Source organism: Rhea pennata, chromosome 31 (assembly GCF_028389875.1).
Source record: "Rhea pennata isolate bPtePen1 chromosome 31, bPtePen1.pri, whole genome shotgun sequence".
NCBI lineage: Eukaryota > Metazoa > Chordata > Aves > Rheiformes > Rheidae > Rhea > Rhea pennata.
The window spans coordinates 2769863-2789533 of record NC_084693.1 but is presented as its reverse complement, the minus strand read 5'-3'; the positions used below and the strand labels follow the sequence as shown (position 1 = coordinate 2789533).

Sequence of the window (19671 nt, the reverse complement as noted above, 5' to 3'; positions counted from 1 at the left end):
GCGGGGTCCTTTGGCGGTGCCGTCGCGGCGGCGGCGGCGGAGGGGAGTGTGGGGGGCGCCATGCTGGGCCCGGGGGCGGCGCGGAGCTGCGGCCTCCTGGTGGTGGCGGCGGCGGCGAGCCGGGCCCTGAGCCTCAGCCACGGCCGGGTGCGGACCAGGGGGGCAGACTGAGGTGTGGGGGCTCCCGTGAGGGGCCTGAGCGGGGGGTGGGATGGGGGTTGGAGGCAGCTCTGGGGGCTGGGCTGGGATTTAGAGGTTTCTCTGAGGAGACGCGTGTGGGGCAGGGAGGGGCTATGGGGCCGGGGAGGTATTTAAGGAGCAGGAAGGGTGTTGGAGCTTGTGGGGGTTAGTTTGGGGGTTGGGTTGGGGTTTAGGCGTTTTTGTGAGGCGGCACGGGGGGCAGGCAGGTGGTATTGGGGTGGAGGGGGTATTTTCGGGGATAGCTAGGACTGTTGAAGGGTGTCTGGGGACACGTTCGGGGAGCTGGGTTGGGGGTGGGATGTAAGTGGGGGGAATGGCAGGGAGTGCTGGGGAAGAGGTTTTGGGGGAGGATACACAGGGGTTTGGGGAAGTTGTGGGGGTGTCTAGGGCTTGGGGCACATTTGGAGGCTGAGCTGGGGAGCATGGGTGTATATGAGGGAACTGGGTGGGGGTATTGGGATAGAGGGAGCATTTGGGGAGGTCGGTCGGGGGTATTGGGGAGTGGGGGGCTGTCTGGGGCCATCGTGGGTATGTGGAGGTTCAGGGGGGTGTACACAAGGGGAGGGTTGCAGGGGTCTGGTGTCTAGGGTGTACCTAAGGAAGCCAAGGGGAGGCCTGCAGAAGGGTTTGGGGGTTATCTGAGGAATCTGGAGAGCTAGATGGTGGGTATGGGGGTGGCATCCCGCCTCGCACTGGGTGGATCAGGCAGGGCTGGAGCTGGGGTGCTGCCGCGGAGCAGTAGGCTTGTCCCCATGGCGGAGGGGGGGCTCTCGGCCGCTCTTCCTGCGGCGAAGCAGCGTGTGCTGCCTGGAGTCGGGCTTTGGCCTCATTCCTCCCTCCCGCCGCAGCCCACGGTGGTGGTGGAGCGGTGGTGGCAGGTCCCACTGAGCAAAGAGGGGCGAGAACCCCGCTTGCACCCCAGGAGGCACCGCATCTACAGGCTGGTGGAAGACACCAAGCACCTGCCCAAGAAGGACTTGGAGCTGATCCTCACTCAGTCGGTGGAGAGTAGGTTCCTTTTAAAAGACGTTTTCCTTTCTGCAGCAGAGCAGAACCGTAGCTGAGCACCAGTAATACAAGTTAAATCGGTTTCTGTCCTGTTCTGCACTGCTCTGCTCGCAAGCTTAGCTGCGTTGGTGCTGTGGGGAGAAGAGATTCCTGGGTTAAGTCCCAGCCTTGTCTCTGTTTCCTTAGGCAAAATTTGGGGTGATCTGGTGGTGGCAGGGATTCATCACTCAAAATGCAAGATGGTTTAGGGTTGTAGAGCTTTGAAGATAAATATTTTGTGGTTTTGCCATGTTTGGGTTGTTTTTTTTTCCTTTAAACTTCCCTCAGATAACAGAGCTGCAGCTGAAACTTCTGAATTTTGGTGCAGCACCTGTGGGGGTTTGCTTTATGCCCTAGCCAAGGGACATCTTTCCTGGCTGAGCCAGCGTGCGCCTCGCTAGCGCTGTCTTGTCCTGGTCTCTTGCTGTCACACGCGCAGATTTGGGAAGCCGGGGAGATGTGGTCTTCGTGAAGAAGTCCATGGGTCGCAACAAACTCCTCCCCCAAGGGCTTGCTGTTTATGCATCGCCGGAGAACAGGAAAATGTTTGAGGAGGAAAAGAAGGTGAGTTGGTTCCTGGCAGTCGTGGTGGGGAGGGAAGGAGTTCTGTCTCCAAGCGCACGCAGCTCTCCTGGCCGCCCGAATTCGTGAACTGTTGTGTGGCTTTTTGTTCGGAGCGGTTGGAGACTCTTGCTGGAGTTGACGCAGAAATGCTCGCTGTCTAGCAGTCACTTGCATAGTTCCGTCTTTGCTCTGTCAGAAGAGAGTGAGAGGATGCAGGATCTTGAGATTTTTTTTAGCAAATTCAGCAAGTCTTTTGGGACACACAGCCTCAGACTGAAATGGCTGCTCTGTTACAACCACAGGTTTGGCTGCATTGTGTAATTGTCTGTCCATCTCCACCCGTGTTTGTGCTTTCCTGGGGTTTGATTTGCTCGTTGCCTTTGCAGTACAGTCCTGCAATCTTGAAGCCTTCACTTCGTTTTTCTCCTCGATCCTATTTCTTGTAGTTGCGCCAAGAAGGGAAGTTGGAGGCAATCCAAACCCAGAGTGGTGAAAAGGTGAGAAGAGGGAAACGAGCACGTCTAAAGTTGTTCCAGAGAGATCTGTAAGTCCTGGAAAGCAGAAAATCTCAGCCAGAAACTCCCTGTCTCCTGGCAGGGTGCCGGGAATTCTCTCCCTCCAGCTATGGCTCTAGCAGGCAGCTTCCTACACATGTGTGAGCTTCTCTGTGCTTTTATTCTCTCAGAGAAGCAGAGCCTTAATTTGTAGGCTGTGCAGCTGAGGAGATGAGCAGGTCTCTGCCTTCCTAAAGCACTCTGAAGTAAATGATGATTGCCCACAGCGGAGGGAGGGCAGGAGAAGGCTGAGTCTAGGTTCAGCCTGGCAGCTGCGCTGGGCGGTCTCAGCCTGTGGCGTACAGCTGGCGTCAGCTGGGAATCGGTTTGATGCAGAAGACAGCCTGTCAGCTGCGCCGGAAGATGATTTTGCCGGCAGAGCTTAGCCCAGCGTGGCTGCTTCTCTCCCAAGGTGGCTCAGGGAACGTTTCACCCGGGTGATCTTTGCCGGACTAGCTGTTAAAAAAGCAGCTGAGCTGGCCCGACAGAGCTTAGGCTTCCCTCTGAACGTGTCCAGCTGGGGACCCCGCTGACCCCAGTGGTATCCTGCTCATGTGCCCAAGCACGTGGGGATCTCCCTCGCAGAGCAAGTCAGAGACATCTCATAGCGTTTGGTCACTGGCTTTGTGCCTCAGGCATCAGAAACAAGCACTTGCCCTGCTGCTTCTTACCCCTGTGCTCTCCTGACACCTTTCTTCCTTGCCCCGATGCTGCAGACCATCAGATTCCTCAAGAATTGCCACCTGGAGGTGGGCATGAAGAACAATGTGAAATGGGAGCTGAACAACGAAATCGTGGCCCGCCACTTCTTCAGAAACGTTAGTATTCCCTGCCAGGTTTGTCCTGAGATGAGGGGGTCTAAGCTGGCTCTGCCCTGGGGGTGCTGTGCACTGGTTGGGAGATCTCTAGTGGTGTCATGAGATGCCACTTGTGAGCTGAGCCATGGGAATCAATCATGATGACTCGTTATCAAGGGCTTTAGCTCCCATTTGTTAGTCTGTGGCTGATTTTGGACTCAGCTGAGGTGTAATTTGCTTTGGTACCTCAGACTCATCCAAGCTGCATGCTGAACTGCAGAGAGCAGCTAAGCAGAGATTTAAGAACTTAAAGGGATTAAGAAAAGAAGATGATAAATCGGGAGAAGAGGCCTCGTTTCCTCCTTGCGTCCCTTCCACGTTACAAGTCAAGGCGGCGCTGGCAGGAGTCAGGCGGTCCTAGCGGGCAGCCCTGAGCCTGGCTGTTGCCCACCCCGTGTGCCCCGTAGCGGAGATCCGCACCGTACGTTCCCCCTTTCACGTGGCCTCTGTGCCTGTCTTGCTCGGGATCCTGTCAGCAGGGCTGACGCGCTCCAGACTAACCCGTTACTCCACGTTGTAACTGTTGGGTTAACCCGTGGGGCTTGTTTCCCAGCTGCGGGTCTTCGTGCCTCCCCACGCGCTGAAGCTGCCGGATGAGCCCATCACGAGGTGGGGCGAGTACTGGTGCGACGTGACGGTGAGTGAACCGCCCCCCCCTTTCGGTTGAGACCTCTCTGTCCCCCTCCTGCCCTGGTGAGAGGAGTCCGGACCCCAGTTGCGTTCTCAGTTCTGCCACCGCTTGGTGGCCCCCCTGTGTCTCAGTTTCCCTCCTGTGGTAGAGGCTCCTCTGCCTCTCCACCGCACAGGGCAGGGAAGCACACGGTGGAGCTGTTCCCCGGGTCACGTGTCCATGAGAGACAGGAGTCTCATGCTAACGGTGTTGTGCTGCCTGTGCGCCCGCACTGAGGCCGGTTCTGGAGAGAAACGCAGAGCTGGCAGCACCGGGTCTCCGGCGTGGGGCAGGCTGCGAGGAGCGGACGCGCTTTGTAAAAACCCTCCGCGACCTGGATAAACGAGAGTGTCTCCTCGTGCGTTTCCATTCATCTTTTGTCCTTCCCAGCCTCTCAAGGGAGCGGAGCTGGCTCCGAAGCTGCCACCCAGAGCTCTGAAACCGTGTCATCGCCACTAGGCTCGTTTGCATAGACTCCTGCTTAATTTGCCGTGCTGAATTCCCACAGCGGGAGAGGGCGGGGAAGGGGCGAGGGCGCCGCGCTTGCATCTCGCAGCAGCTGAGCTACGCGCCTGATGAGCGCGGGCGATTTCCCCTGCTTCTCCCCGTGCACGCACATGCTGTATGTAACCTTGCTTTGGAGGTGAAGCTACCGTGAGATCCTCACCTTAACCAGTGTTTTACCAGGAGAGAGACTCCTCAGCAGAGGAAACAACACCCGCGCCCAGCTGGGGTGCTCAGGGCGGCGGTAGGACACGTCCCCCCTACCTTGGGGGCCCAAAGCGTTGTGTTTGAGAGGGCGCGAAGGTTTCTCTCCAGCCTTGACCGCCCTTCCCCTGTGTGCTGCAGGTGAACGGGCTGGAGACCGTCCGCGTCCCCATGTCCGTGGTGCAGTTCATGCGGCCCAAGACGAAGCGCTACAAGCACTGGTTGGCCCTCCAGAAGGCCCAGCTGGCAGCCAGGAAGAAAGAGCTCCTCTGACCGCTGCGGGATGCTGTTTTTCACGTGGTGGCTTCAGCACAGCCCCGTCCAACCTGCTAAAGAGCCCGGAGCCTTCCTTGACATGGCACTTCCTTTCCCTGCCAGCAGCTGGATCTCCAGTGTGCCCAGCGCTTGCTTTCCTACTGGTAGGCACTGGAGGAAGGGTTTATTCCTCCGCATTGGACTGGGACTTCCTGCCCTTCTCTCTGAGGAGCTGTCTGGGCCGATTGGTGGCTCTGAACCGCCTATTTCTGCGCGTGCCCCGCTTCATAGCAGGGCTGCAGACGCCTCGCTGCAGCTAATAAACGGCTAGGTGCGGTTCGGAGCACGGTGGGGCCACTGGGAACGCTGGGCCGGGGGGTGGCAGGGAGGGGGACGTGCCTTGGCAAGGGAGCGGCGCTTGGGGCAGCAGCTGTCACGACTGGTGGCGAACAGCGACCCAAAAAGGTGCTAAGACACCTCCAGGTATTGCCGACTGTTATTAGCTGAGCACTAACAACCCGATTTGGAGGAGCGGAAACCTCCGCGCGTACGTGACCCTCTTCCAGCCAGTGCTTCTCCCTTAATCCGTCTGGTCGAGGTTTTCCAGCTGCTTCTGGATCTTGCCAGGCAGCTCCGGGTCAGTAAAATATTCTGAAATGACAGAGGGAGGTGCGAGAGGATCCCCCCGTGCTCCGGCAGCGGCAGGGAAAGAGCCGAAGGCAGCTGTGATCCATCCCGGCTCCTCCCCGTCACCTTAACTCTGCCCCTGCGGGGGTGAGAGCCCTTTCCTCCCCGTCACCTTTACTCTGCCCTCGTGGGGAAAAGCCCCCCCCCAGGCTCACCTGCTGCGAACTCCAGAATATTTTCCGGTCTCTTCAACATCACTTCTCTGGAAAGAGCGAAAACAAGCTTTTCCTAATTGCCCTCTGGAAGATTGGGGCAGAATCAGGGAGTTTGGCTTGTGTACAGGGAACCGGTAACCCGACTGGTGAAGCAGGGGGAGAGGGTTCGTGTCTGCCAATGTTCGGCTTGGGATTTTGATACAACCATTAACGGGTCTTTGCTAAATTGCTCTTGCAACTCCGGGGGCTGGTAGGGAACAGCGTCCCAAACCGAGGAGGAACAAGTCCTGGTACCACGTCCCGGTTGAGAAGGGAACAGGTTGGGGAAACGTGTTCCTGTTTGGGGAGGGGCGAGTAGGGAAACTGAGGCGCGGGGAGCTGCCCAGTCTGCCGCGGTGGGGGTCCTACCTGAGAAACCCTGCTAGCAACAGTCGCACCGCCGGCTGTTCCCGCAGGTAGCTCTCACTGGCCAGACGGCAGTCAGACTGTTGGAGGGGGGAAGACTGCTGTCACCCGTGCCCCTCCTTCCCCCAACAGGCCCCATACAACATTGGGGGTGTGGTATGTCACCCGCATCCCCCCCAAGTGGCCCCACACAAGGTTGGGGGTCTGGTGTGTCACCTGTGTCCCACCCCCAACGAGCCCTGCACAACCCGTGGGGCACAGGGTGTCCCCCCCATCCCACCCCCGCGCAGGGTTGTCGCTTGCCTGTGTGTCCCTGTGTTTCTGGTGTAGGTACACATCCTTGCGGGTGTGTAGCTCGGCACCTGTGTGCGGGGCCCCCCCCCCCCCGCCTGTGCAGCTGTAGCCCCCGGTGTGGACCCCGGTGGTCGCTCTGTGTGTGTAGCATGTGTGTGTGTGTATCCTTGGCTGTGTGTGTATCGCCGTGTTTGTGGTTCCGTGTGTGCGTGTGTGTGTGTGTGTGTGTGTGTGTGTGTACCCCGGGGGTACCGCTGGATGTGCGTGTGGGTGTACGTGCCCCCCCCCGGCTGCGTTCCCCCCCTCCCCGGGTGTGTGTGTGCGGGCCGTGCCCCCCCCGGGGGTGTCCCCGGCCCCCTCTACACCCCCCCCCGCGTCCCCCCGCGGGACCTGCCGGGGCGGGGCCGGGCGCCCCGGCTGCTGCGGCCGCGCCGCCATCTTGGCTGCGCCGCGGGCGTCGCCATGGCAACGGGGCGGGGGGGTGAGACTGAGAGTGACTGTGCGCGTGTGACTGTGTGTAGGCGTGTGAGTGAGTGTGAGCGACTGCGTGTGTGCGTGGCTGAGCGGGCTGAGTGTGTGAGCGACTGTGCATGAGTGTGACTGAGCGACTGAATGTGACTGAGCGACTGTGTGAATGTGACTATGTGAGTGTGACTGAGTGTGTGAGAGACTGTGTGTGTGTGAGTGACTGTGCACATGTGACTGCAGGTGTGAGAGGCTGTGTTTGTGCATGAGTGTGCATGTGACAGACTGTGCATGACTGTGACACTGTGACTGGGAGATTGTGTGTGACTGCACATGTGAGACGGTGTGAGACTGCGTGTGTGTGTGATTGCACATGCGAGTGTGTATGTGTGAGACTGTGATTGCAAGCAAGTGAATGTGTGTATGTGGCTGTGCCTGTGTGGCTGTGTGTGTGCACAAGTGTGAGTGTGCATGAATGTGCGATTGTGTGTGTGTCCATGTGTGTGACTGCATGTGTGTGAGACGATGCCTGTGCACGTGTGTGTGTGTGTGCATGTGACTGATTACATGTGACTCTGTGTGCGCGTCCCTGTGTGTGTGTGTGTGGCTGCCTGTGTGCGTTCCTACGTGTCTGTCCCTGCGTGTCCGTGTGTCGCTGCGTGCCCGTGTCCCCCCGTGCGCGTGTGGCCGTGTGTCCCCCCGTGTCCCTGGGTGTCCCTGTGTCGCTGTCCCCGTGTCCCCCCCGGCGCCGCCGCCCCGTTCCGGCGGCTCCGCTCGGGCCTCAGCACCAGGGACAGCGCCCGCCCGGGACACCCCGGCGGGCACCGGCACCGCGACACCGGGGCGACACCGGCACGGCGACACCCCGCCGGGAGCGGGACACCGGCTCCGGGACACCTGGGACCCCGCGCCCGGGGCCCCGCGCAGGAGCGCGACCCACACGCCGTACGCGGCGCGCACACGCGCACCCCCGTTGCTACGCACACGCACGTGTGCACCCGGCCGCACAAGCCTCCATCTGTCTGTGCATCTGCGTGCACGCACACGCACACACACGCACGCACAGACACACACACACACACAGATGAGCACCGCCCCCGTCCGTGCGCACCCCCGTGCGTGCACCCCCGTGTGCACACACATACCCTGTGTGCACACACGCATGCTCACAGGACCCATGTGCGCTCACACACACACACACACACCCTGCGTGCACACTTGCACACTCACAGGCCCTATTGTACAAGCACACGCGCACACTAGCTCCCCCCCCACCCCCGCATCCCCAAGGTTGGTGCCCGGTGCCGGTGCCCGGTTCCCGGCGCCGGTGCCCGATGCCCGATGCCCGGTGCCGGTAGCCGGTTCCCGGTGCCGATGCCCGGTGCCGGTGCCGGTGGCGGCTCTGACATCACCGCCCGGGCGGGGTGGGGCGGGGCGGGCGGGCGGGACCGGCCGGGGAAGCGCCGCTGCGAGCCGGGCTCGGCCCCAGTCCCCGGTGCCGGTGCCCAGCGAGGCCGAGGCGGGAGCGGCCGGAGCGGGGCCGCCTCGCCGCCGCCGCCGCCGGCTCTCTCGGTGCCCGGGGCCGCCATGGGGCCGGGCGGGCGCTGAGCGGGACCGGCGCCGCGGCAGCCCCCGGGGCCGCGGCCGGGGCCGGAGCGGGCCGGGCCCGGGGCCGCGCTGCGGAGAAATCCCGGCGGCAGCGGGCGAGGGAAGCGCACGAAACCCGCTGCCCGATTCGCCGGCGGCGTCGGGGCCCGGCAGGACCCCTCGGGACGCGGCCGGGATCTACCGGGAGCCGCCGGCGAGCGCCGGGAGCGCCGCCCCCGGGCAGAGCTGCCCCCGCCCCGCCGCGCCCCGTCCCCGTCCCCGGCGCCGAGCCGCGCCGAGCCCCGGGGCCGCCTCGTCCTTTGTGTGCGGCGCGGCCGGGCCGGCACCGGGCACCGGGCGGCGGCGGCGGCGGCGGCCCCGGGCAGCGGCGGCGGCGCGGCGGGGCCCGCGGCCCCCCCCGGCGGCCCCATGAAGGAGCCCGATGCCATCAAACTCTTCGTGGGGCAGATCCCGCGGCACCTGGAGGAGAAGGACCTCAAACCCATCTTCGAGCAGTTCGGCAAAATCTACGAGCTCACCGTCATCAAGGACAAGTACACCGGCATGCACAAAGGTAGGTGTACCGGGCACCGGGCACGGCCCCACGCCCAGCCCCGCGCACCGGGCACGGCCCCACGCACAGCCTCGGGCACCGGGCACAGCGCCTCGTACAGCCCCAGGTGCTGGGCACAGCCCCACACACAGCCTCGGGCACCGGGCACAGCCCCACACAGGGCCCTGGGCACAGCCCCACGCACAGCCCTGCATGCTGGATACGACCCCACGCATGGTGGCAGGTACAGCTCCCGGCACCAGATGCACCCCCCACGTACAGCCCCAAGGGGTTGGGTGCAGCCCCACATATGGCCCTGGGCCATATACAGCCCCACATACAGTCCCCCTACACAGCCTTGGATACCAGGTACAGCCCCACATGCCAGGCTCAGCCCCACTTACAGCCCCAGGCCCCAGGCCTGAGGACTGGGCACAGCCCCAGGCCCCAGGCACAACCCCTGTCAGGTGTTGGGGTGCTGGGAGGTGTACTGGGGAGTGGTTGTGCAGCTGTGCGTGATGGAGCTGCTGTACGGGGGTGTGGGTGAAGGCCGTATGCAGTAGGTATCATGTGCAGTGGTGGGTGTTGCATGAGGGTGTTGCATGGGAGCTGTGGGTGTTTGAGGGTGACGACGAGTTGTGTGGGTGCTGTGTGCAGCGTGGGTGATGGCTCTGAGCAACCGTGTGGGCGCAGGGTGTCGTGTGGGTGTTGTTTTGCGGTGTTGTGTGATGGGTGTGGGCAGCGGCTGTGACAGCTGTGGGTGGTATGAGGCGGAGGTGCTGTGCGATGGGCAGGGGTGCCGTGGCTGTGGGGTGTGTGCTGGTTGGCGGGGGTGCGATGGCTGCGTGAAGGTGTGATGCTGGAAGGGTTGTGAAGGCTGTGTGGGGTGAGCAGGGGTGTTGCAGGGTGTGCAGTGGTGGGTAGGGGTGTGCACTGGCTGTGGGGTAGGTGACGGCTGGTAGGGCTGTGCAGTGGCTGTGTGCAGCGCGATGGCGGTGGGGTGTGCGCGGGTGTGCGACGGCCGTGGGGTGTGTGTGCGCGTGTGGGCAGTGGGGTGTGCGCTGGCAGTGGGGGTGCGATGTCAGGAGGGTGTGCAATGGCGATGGGCCGTGTGCTGGCCCGTGTGCGCGTGTGGGCAGTGGGGTGTGCTCTGGCGGTGGGGTGTGCGGCGGTAGGGGTGTGCGATGGCGATGGGCTATGCGACGGCCGGGGAAGGCTGTGCGATGGCAGGGTGTGCGATGGTGGCGGGCTGTGCGGCGGCAGAGGGCCGTGCTGGCTGCGGGTGTGCGTGCCAGGGCCCACATCCAAGGGAGGGTTACGGGCCCCACGCGAACCCCCAGCTCCGGCTGTACCCTGGGGAGGCAGGGGGGGAGGGGACACACACGGGGGGCAGTGGGACCAAGGCAGCCGGGCAGGGGGAGCGGAAAGCCCGGGGACCAGCCCAGCCTGGAGGCCACGGTGACAGGCGGCGGCCGCTCCGGGACGCCCAGGCCCCCCCCGCCACCGCTGCCCTGCCTCAGTTTCCCCGGCTCTCCCGTCCGCAGGATGCGCCTTCCTGACCTACTGCGCCCGCGAGTCGGCCCTCAAGGCCCAGAGCGCCCTGCACGAGCAGAAAACCCTCCCGGGGGTGAGTGAGGGCGGCCGGCGGGCTGTGCGGGGGGGGTGGGTGGTGCAGGGACACACACCCGTGCGCACACCCACATGCATGCACACACACGCGTGTGCCAGCCTGGCACGGCCCCCCCCCCCACCACCACCGCTGCCAGCATCTGCCCCCGGGGCGTTATAAATAGCCCCCCCCCCCCCGGGCGGCGGGTCACTGGGAAACGGGCTACCGGAGCAGCTACCGGAGCGGCTACCGGAGCGGGCGGCTCCGGGCACCCGGCTAACAAAGCCGCCCGGCGAGGGGCAGCCGGGAATTGGGGGGGTTGGGGGGGGGCAGGGAGGGCCCAGGTGTCCGGGTGGCTGCTCTGGGGGGGGGGGGGGAGATGTCGGGGCCACCTGGGGTCGCCAAATCTGCCCTCCCCCTCCCCGCAAGCCCTTGGCTTGCACGGGGCGGCGCGTGGCTCGTAGGCCCCCCCGGGCCGGGGGGGGGGATTTGGCTTGGCCGGGATAATCCGGGGATTTGGGGGCTGTAAATCCCAGGGCGGGAGGGGGGCGAGATTTACGGAAAGGGAAGGGGGGGGATTAGAGCGGGCGCCGCCCCCACAGCTGCCCCGGGGGGGGGGGAGATGGGGGGGGACACGCACACTGGGGGGGGGGGGACGACCAGGGGTGTTCTGGGGGTCCGGCCACTGCCCAGCCCCGCTGCCGCCGGGGGGGGGGGATTAGGGGGATTTGTGCCCCCCCTCCAAGGGGGGGGGATTTCCAGCACCAGCTGGGGCTGCTGGGGGGGGGGACTGGCCACCTTCGCTTTCAGCCATGCGGGGGGATTCGGGGTGAGGCCAGGCCGCAGCTCCCTCCTCCCCCCCCCCCCCCAAACACACACACCCAGGGCAGCAGCTGGAATGGGGAGAAAACGGGGGATTTGGGGCAAACCCTGGCTGCAGGTTCCCCCATCCCCCCCCCCCCCCGGGCGGTGGGGTGGGAATGGGAGAAAAAGAGTGGAATTTGGGGCAAACCCCGGCTGCGGTTCTCCCCCCCCTCCCCTACACACGCACCCCCACGCCGGGTGGCAGGGGCACGGAACGGGGTGAAAACGGGGGGGTTCGGGTCCTCCCCCCCCCCCGGCGGCCCCACATCCCTCCAGCTCCCCCCTCCCCCCCCCCCAGCCCCGTCATTGTTTATAGCGAGCGCTGATGATGTCAGCGGCGTTGCTCGGCAACGCGATGGGTAAATTGGGGATGAGTAGGTGGTTGCCATGGAGCATATTCTGCCGTTGCCATGGTTACCGGGCATCTGTGCCCTCCCTCCCTTCCCCCCGCCCCCCCCTCCGGCCCCCGAGGGTTGGGGGGGGGATAGTGGTACATTCCTCCTCCTCCTCCCCCCCCCCCCCCAATCCTAATTAACGCAGCGGTTCGTTAGCGCCTGCCCAGGGGTCTGGCGTCTTTGGGGTTACCCCCCCCAACACACCCCCCCCGCAATGGCGGTCACCGTTGCCAGGGTAACGGCGGGATGCGGGGTTGCCGTGGCAACGGGAGCATCTTGGGGGTACGGGGCTGGGGCGGGGGGGGGGGGCGGATCCAGGACCCCAGGTGTGTGTGTGTGTGTGTGTCGGGGAGGGTGTTGTGGGGGGGGGAGGGGGTCGCTCGTGACGCGATTCCGCCCTCCTCCCCCCACCACAAACCCTGCCTGGAGCTGGGTGGGGGTGGGGAGGCTCCCGGACGCCTGGGCCCGGCCTGGCCCCATCCCGCCCGCCTCCCCCCTCACCCCACAGATGAACCGGCCCATCCAGGTGAAGCCGGCGGACAGTGAGAGCCGAGGAGGTACCGGCACCCCAACCCCCGGCAGCAGCGCTTACCCCCCCCCCAAAACACCCCCAACCCCTCCCCCAGCAAGGCCCCACCGCCTGTGCCCCGGAGACCCCCCCCCCATCCCAGGCAACATGGTCCCCGCAGCCCATCCAGGTCCCCATCCCCACGGTCCATCCCCAGGATGGGGGTCCAGCCCCCCCCGCGGTGTCCCCATCGGCACCCCCGAGGCAGGTGTCCCTGTCCCCAGGACGGCATGGTGTCCCCATGGGACAGTCCCACCTGGCACGGTGTATGTCCCCCCCCCCCCCCCCGGCCCCGGGGACGGCTCGGCGCCCCCCCTCCCCATCCCTGTCCCTAGGGGGACAGACAGCCCCAACCCGGCGCAGCGTCCCCGGCCCCGCGGCGCGGCCCCGCGGCTGGCACCTGGCCTGGCACGGTGTCCCCGGCCCCGCAGAGGACCGCAAGCTCTTCGTGGGGATGCTGAGCAAGCAGCAGGCGGACGAGGACGTGCGCAAGATGTTCGAGCCCTTCGGGACCATCGACGAGTGCACCGTGCTCCGGGGCCCCGACGGCACCAGCAAAGGTGGCACCGGCCCGGGGGGGGGGGGCCGTGGGGCTTCAGGGAGCCTGGGGGAGGGAGGCGAATGGGGGTAAAGGGCTGCCATGGGGCAGGGATGGGGTTGAGGGCGCTATAGGGTGTCCTATGGGGCACGGAGGGAGCTAAGTAAGTGGGGTCCCACGGGACAGGGATGGGGTTAAGGGCTCCATGAGGCAGAGAGTCCCATGGGGCAGGGAGGGGGCTAAGGAAGTCCATGGGGCACGGATGGAGGTAAAGGGGCCTGGGGGGGGGATCCTATAGGGCAGGGATGGGGGTGAGGGCTCCATAGGAGGTCCTATGGGGCAGGGATGGGGGTAAGTGGGGGCTGTGGGTGGGGTCCCATAGGGCAGGGATAGGGTTAGGGCTCCATAGGAGGTCCTATGGGGCAGGGATGGGGGTAAGTGGGGGCCGTGGGTGGGGTCCCATAGGGCAGGGATGGGGGTGAGGGCTCCATAGGAGGTCCCACGGGGCAACGAGGAGGTCCATGGAGGTAAGGAGAAGGTGCTGGGCATCCTGCAGGGTGGCACCCCCGTGGGGACAGGTGGGGCTCCCCCCACCCCCACCCCGAGCTCCATGTGGGGCAGCCGGGTGGGCGCTGAAGCCCTTACGCCCCCCCCCCCGACCCCCCCCACCCCAAGGTTGCGCCTTCGTCAAGTTCCAGAGCCACACGGAAGCCCAGGCTGCCATCGCCGCCCTGCACAGGAGCCGGACGCTGCCGGTGAGCCGGGGGGCCCGGCATGGCACCCCGGGGGGCATGGCACCCCACCCCCCCTTTGCCTCCCTCGGGTGACAGCGCTGTGTCCCCTCGCAGGGCGCCTCGTCCAGCCTGGTGGTGAAGTTCGCGGACACGGAGAAGGAGCGGGGCCTGCGGCGGATGCAGCAGGTCGCCAGCCAGCTGGGCATGTTCAGCCCCATCGCTCTCCAGTTCGGGGCCTACAGCGCCTACACGCAGGCGGTAGGGTGGCCTGGGGGGGGTGGGGGGGGGGTGCCATGCGGGACCCATCAGCGGGGTGGGCATGGGGAGAGGATGGAGCCCATGGGTGGTCACTGGGCACAGAGGGACCTCGGAGCACAGGTGGTGGATCCCCATGGTTGGGTTCTTGGGGTGATGGACATGAGGGGATGGATGATGGACTCTATGATCCAGGATGGGGACATGGGATGGTGGGATTATGATGGACCCCAAAACCAGGCTGGGCACTGGGACATGATAGAACCCATGGATCAGGATGGGGGTCCCAGGGATAACATGCACTGGGGGGGGAGGGGCTGATGGACCCCATGGGTCCTGGGATACCTGGAGTAAAGGGCACAGGGAGATTAAATACCCAGTGGTCCAGGATGGGGGTCACTAGGATGGTGGAGGGGGGATGATGGACCCCCAATGCCAGGAGAGTCACTGGGGTAATGGGCGCTGGGAGATGATGGACCCCACCATGGTCCAGGATGGGGGCCTGGGGTAATGGGCGCTGGGAGATGATGGACCCCACCGTGGTCCAGGATGGGGGCCTGGAGTGGTGGACACTGGGGTAATGGGCACTGGGAGATGATGGACCCCAGCATGGTCCAGGATAGGGGCCCTGCAGGGGTGGGCACAGAGAGGTGACGGCCTCCACGGGCCAGGATGGGGTGACAGGTGTTGATGACCCCCCCCATGACCCAGGGTGCAGGGCATGAGGAGATGGTGGACACCCATTCCCAAGGTGGGGATTGGGGGGGGGGGGTTGATGCTCCAGGGAGGGGCCCCTGGGCACTGGGTGCCCTGCTGGTGCCCACTGGTGGGCCGTGGCCAGCGCCAGCGCTGTCCCCGCAGCTGATGCAGCAGCAGGCGGCCCTGGTGGCCGCCCACTCGGCCTACCTCAGCCCCATGGCCACCATGGCCATCCAGATGCAGCACATGGGCACGGTGAACCCCAACGGGCTCATTGCCACCCCCCTGCCCCCTTCCTCAGGTAGGTGGCACTTGGCATGGTGGGGGGGGGGAGGAGATGGAGCACAGGGGACGGGTGTCACTGAGGGATGCGGGACACCAGGGACACGGAGGGTGACAGTGGGCGATGGGGGGGAACACTGGGGATGGGGACATGGGGGTGGCATTGGGGTGTGTGGGGGGGTGCCCCATGGAGGATTGGGGCACCAGGGATGGGGACACCAGGGTCAAGGATGGGGTGGCACTGGCAAACGGAGGACACCAGTGATGGGGCAGGAGGGGTGGCCCTGGGGGGGGGGGGTGATGAGGGGGCCACCAGGGATGGCCGTGAGGGACATCACCAGGAGGGTGGCGCTGGGGACCGGGGGGTGGTGGTGGCTGGGAGGGGGGGGGGGGAGACGTGGGGCGCGGTGGGGTGGGCTGGGGGCTCACGGGGCCGCCGGCAGGGACCAGCACGCCGCCCGCCATCGCCGCCACGCCGGTGCCCGCCATCCCGGCCCCGCTCGGCGTCAACGGCTACAGCCCGGTGCCCGCGCAGCCCCCGGGGCCGCCCGCCTCCGACGCCATCTACGCCAACGGGGTTCACCCCTACCCAGGTGCGCCCCCCAACCCACACCCCCCCCACCCCCCCCGGCTCCCTGCCACCCCCTAACGCCCGCCCCCCTCCCCATCTGCCCGCAGCCCAGAGCCCCGCTGCCCCCGTCGACCCCCTGCAGCAGGCCTACACCGGGATGCAGCACTACACAGGTTGGAGGGGGGGGGCACTGGGAGCTCACTGGGGGGCACTGGGGGAGGGGGGGGTCATTGCTTTGCGGTGGGGGGGCACTGGGAGGTCACTGCATGGCATTGGGGGGCACTATGGGGGGGGGTCACTGCATTGCATTGGGGGATGCTGGGGTCTTGGGGGAGTATTGCTGGGCACTGGGGGTTACTGGGTGGGGGCAGGTCATTGCTTTTCATTGGGGGGGCACTCAGTGGGCACTGGGGGGGGGTCATCGCATGATATTGAGGTGAACTGGGGGGCACTGCATGGCACTGGGGGATACTGGGAGAGGTCATTGCATGGCATTGGGGATACTGGGGGCACTGGGAGAGGGCATTGCATGGCACTGGGGGACACTGGGGGGGCATTGCATGGCATTGGGGATACTGGGGGCACTGGGAGAGGGCATTGCACGGCACTGGGGGACACGGGGGGCATTGCATGGCATTGGGGATACTGGGAGAGGGCATTGCATGGCACTGGGATGGGGGGGCACCCACGGAGGGGCCGGGGGGGGGGTACACAGTGTTTCAGGGCGCGGGGGGCTCAGCCCATCTCGCCCGCCGCAGCCGCCTACCCGGCCGCCTACGGGCTGGTGAGCCCGGCCTTCGCCCAGCCGCCCCCCCTCCTGGCCCAGCCGCCCCCCCAGCAGCAGCAGCGCGAAGGTGAGGGGCTCCCGGCACCCCCAAACCCCAACCCTCCCCCCCCCCGGGAGGGACCCACAGCCTGGGGCAGGAGGCGGGGGGGGGTGCGAAGGAGCTTCTATTGGTGGGGGGGGCTGGGTTTTGGGGTGTCCCATGGTTGGGGGGGGCTGTGGGTACCCCATGGGGGGGGTGTCTAGGTGCTCCATGAGAAAGGGCTGATTTTTTTTGGGGGGGGGGTGCCCCATGGGAGTCTAAGGGGGAGGGGTTTGAAGGGGGGGCAGGGTTCGTAGGGATGAGTTTGGGGTTGGTGCGCCATGGGGGGGGCTGTTGGTTTTGGGGGTGTCCCATAAGGCTCTGGGTTTTGGGGTGCCCAACTGGGGCAATCTGGGGCTTTATTTGGGGGGGGGGGAGGGCCTGGTTTGGGGGGGGGTCGGATCATGGGGGTCCAGAGTTGGAGGCACTCAATGGGGGAGGAAGGGGGGGGTGCCCCATGGGGATCTGGGCCTGGGGGTGCACCCCCCCCCCAGGGTGGGGGTAGGGGGTGCCTCCGGGGCGCCCCACGTGCGCCCGCTCTGACGCCCGCTCCCTCCGCAGGCCCCGAGGGCTGTAACATCTTCATCTACCACCTGCCCCAGGAGTTCGCCGACACCGAGATCCTCCAGATGTTCCTGCCCTTCGGCAACGTCATCTCCGCCAAGGTCTTCGTGGACCGGGCCACCAACCAGAGCAAGTGCTTTGGTACGGGGACACCCCCACCCTCACCCCCCCCCCCCCGCCCCGATGGGGACCTCGCCGGCTGGGGACCCGGCACCAGGTGGCACGGGGACACCAGGTCCTTGGACCTTGCACATCTGGGGACATCAGGTCTTGAGCCCCTGCACATCTGGGGACATGGGGACACCAGGTCCTGGGACCCAGCACATCTGGGGACACAGGGACCCCCCTCCCACACACACACACACACACACACCAGGTGACATGGGGACACCAGGTCCTGGGACCCTGCACATCTGGGGACATGGGGCCCCTGCACACACACACCAGGTGACACGGGGACACTAGGTCTCGAGACCCTGCACATCGGGGGACACGGGGACACCAGGTCCTGGGACCCAGCACATCTGGGGACACAGGGACACCCCCCCCCCCCACACACACACACACACCAGGTGACATGGGGACACCAGGTCCTGGGACCCTGCACATCTGGGGACATGGGGCCCCTGCACACACACACCAGGTGACACGGGGACACTAGGTCTCGAGACCCTGCACATCGGGGGACACGGGGACACCCCCCCCACACACACACACACACCAGGTGACATGGGGACACCAGGTCCTGGGACCCAGCACATCTGGGGACACAGGGACCCCCCCCACACACACACACACCAGGTGACACTAGGTCTTGAGACCCTGCACATCTGGGGACACAGAGACCCCCCCCCCCCCCCACACACACACACACACCAGGTGACATGGGGACACCAGGTCCTGGGACCGTGCACATCTGGGGACACGGGGACACCAGGTCCTGGGACTCCACACATCTGGGGGACATGGGGGGACCCTGCCCCAGTGGCATGGGGACACCGGGTCCTTGGACCCCCCCCCCCAACACACACACACAATCTGGGGACCCTGCAGCAGGTGACATGGGGACACCAGGTCTTGGGGACCTCCCATCCAAAGATGTCCATGGACACGGAGGACATGGGGACACCATGATCGGGGCAGAAGGGAGCCCAGGGAGCCCGTAACTGGGGCCGGGGGGAGGGGGGGGGGCCTCCCCCCCCCGCCCCCAGTCGGGGTCGGGTGCCACCGGGCCGCTGTCCCCACGGTCCCCGCAGGCTTCGTGAGCTTTGACAACCCGGCCAGCGCCCAGGCCGCCATCCAGGCCATGAACGGCTTCCAGATCGGCATGAAGCGCCTCAAGGTGCAGCTCAAGAGACCGAAAGACGCCAACCGGCCGTACTGACCCCCCCTCGGTGAGACACCCCCCCCCCCGTGAGACCTCCCCCCCCGGTGAGACACCCCCCCCCAGTGAGACACCCCCCGACCGTGAGATCCCCCCCCCCGGTGAGACCCCCCCCCCGGTGAGACACCCCCCCACCGTGAGATCCTCCCCCCGGTGAGACACCTCCCCTTGGTGAGACCCCCCCCTACCGGTCCCCCTGCCCCTCCCCGCTCCAATGTCCCCATTTAACCCCCCCCCCTCTTTTTCTCTCCCCCCCCCCCCCCAGGTCTGGAGGCGCCACGGCAGCACCGGGGGCTCCGACCTGCTGGGGTTGGGGGGGGGGGGCACAGACCCTCCCCCCCACCCCCAACATGCTCAGGAAGGATTGGACCCTCCCCCCCACTCCTCCTCTCCTCCCCCCCCAGGATGGACTGGGACCCCCCCCAACTCACCCCTGCCAGCAGGACTGGGGGGGGGCATGGGGCACCATCTCCCCCCCCGGCATCAGCTGGGGTGGGGCAAGTGCCCCCCCCAAGCACCCTGGTCTGCCCTGGGGGGGGCACCTATCCCCCCCCCCGCAGGGTGCTGCCCTCCTGTGGGGGGGGGGGGCAGGACCCTCCTTGGAGCCTTTTTCTCACCAAATAGGACCAAAACCAGCTCCAAGCCCGGGGGGGGGTGTGGGGGGCCCTGGACACGGCCCCCCCCCCCCCCCGCCCCTCCCGGCCGGGGTCCCTTGGGTGGCCGAGCCCAGGCACAGTGGGTGTCGCCCCCCCCCCCCGTCACACACTGCCACCCCGCTTGCCCCCCCCAGCCCCAGCCTGCCTCAGTTCCCCCCCCCCCACCCCGTCCCCAACCCCGGGCTGCCCCCGCTCGGCGCCGTACGGACCCGGAGCGGCAAAACCGGGACGCGCCCGGCGCTGCACGTCGGACCCGGAGCAGCAAAACCGGGATGCGCCCGGCGCTGCACGTCGGACCCGGAGCAGCTGCGATCGGGATGTGCCCAGCGCTGCACGTCGGACATGAAATGGGTAAAACTGGGACGTGCCCGGCGCTGCACATCGGACCCGGAGTGGCAAAACCGGGACGCGCCCGGCGCTGCACGTCGGACCCGGAGCGGCTGCAATCGGGATGCGCCTGGTGCTGCACATCGGACATGAAATGGGTAAAACCGGGACGCTCCCGGCGCTGCACGTCGGACAGAGCCGGCAAACCCGGGATGCGCCCGGCGCTGCGCATCGGCCACGACCGGGCCGCGCCAGGCCCCGTGCAATCCCCGAACGGCCAAAGCCCAGGACGCGCCGAGCCGCCGCGCGGCCCCGAAACCACGGGGCTCCGCCGGGGCCGCGCGGGCGTCGCGCCGG

General features: G+C 66.2%; 2 protein-coding genes across 28 annotated transcripts; both read left to right on the top strand.

Annotated features, from left to right (window-relative positions):
- The first annotated feature begins 44 nt into the window (after window positions 1-44).
- On the top strand, window positions 45-5199 carry MRPL9 (mitochondrial ribosomal protein L9). The gene is made up of 7 exons (XM_062597906.1): window positions 45-147; window positions 1050-1209; window positions 1688-1812; window positions 2259-2309; window positions 3083-3184; window positions 3777-3860; window positions 4743-5199. The coding sequence occupies exons 1-7, from the start codon at window positions 61-63 to the stop codon at window positions 4872-4874; spliced, it is 741 nt and encodes a 246-aa protein (XP_062453890.1). The 5' UTR covers window positions 45-60; the 3' UTR covers window positions 4875-5199.
- A 3649-nt stretch (window positions 5200-8848) lies between these two features.
- CELF3 (CUGBP Elav-like family member 3) lies at window positions 8849-18337 on the top strand. Of its 27 annotated transcripts, none has more exons than XM_062597857.1 (13): window positions 8879-9023; window positions 10547-10629; window positions 12379-12427; window positions 12870-12998; window positions 13652-13731; window positions 13825-13965; window positions 14827-14965; window positions 15390-15539; window positions 15625-15690; window positions 16241-16243; window positions 16276-16371; window positions 16945-17028; window positions 18204-18337. In XM_062597857.1, the coding sequence occupies exons 1-13, from the start codon at window positions 8879-8881 to the stop codon at window positions 18329-18331; spliced, it is 1293 nt and encodes a 430-aa protein (XP_062453841.1). In that variant the 3' UTR covers window positions 18332-18337. The 27 variants fall into 27 exon arrangements, with proteins under 27 accessions (XP_062453851.1, XP_062453841.1, XP_062453829.1 ...); XM_062597845.1 differs by having other exon boundaries at window positions 16945-17088; XM_062597854.1 differs by having other exon boundaries at window positions 13825-13968.
- The last annotated feature ends 1334 nt before the right edge of the window (window positions 18338-19671 follow it).

Coding starts and splice junctions, on each gene's coding strand:
- MRPL9 (XM_062597906.1), top strand. CDS start 61: ATGCTGGGCCCGGGGGCGGCGCGGAGCTGCGGCCTCCTGGTGGTGGCG. Junction 2,310..3,082: donor AAACCCAGAGTGGTGAAAAG/GTGAGAAGAGGG, acceptor CCGATGCTGCAG/ACCATCAGATTCCTCAAGAA. Junction 3,861..4,742: donor AGTACTGGTGCGACGTGACG/GTGAGTGAACCG, acceptor TGTGTGCTGCAG/GTGAACGGGCTGGAGACCGT.
- CELF3 (XM_062597842.1), top strand. CDS start 8,879: ATGAAGGAGCCCGATGCCATCAAACTCTTCGTGGGGCAGATCCCGCGG. Junction 12,457..12,871: donor CCCCAACCCCCGGCAGCAGC/GCTTACCCCCCC, acceptor GGCCCCGCAGAG/GACCGCAAGCTCTTCGTGGG. Junction 15,540..15,624: donor CGGGGTTCACCCCTACCCAG/GTGCGCCCCCCA, acceptor ATCTGCCCGCAG/CCCAGAGCCCCGCTGCCCCC.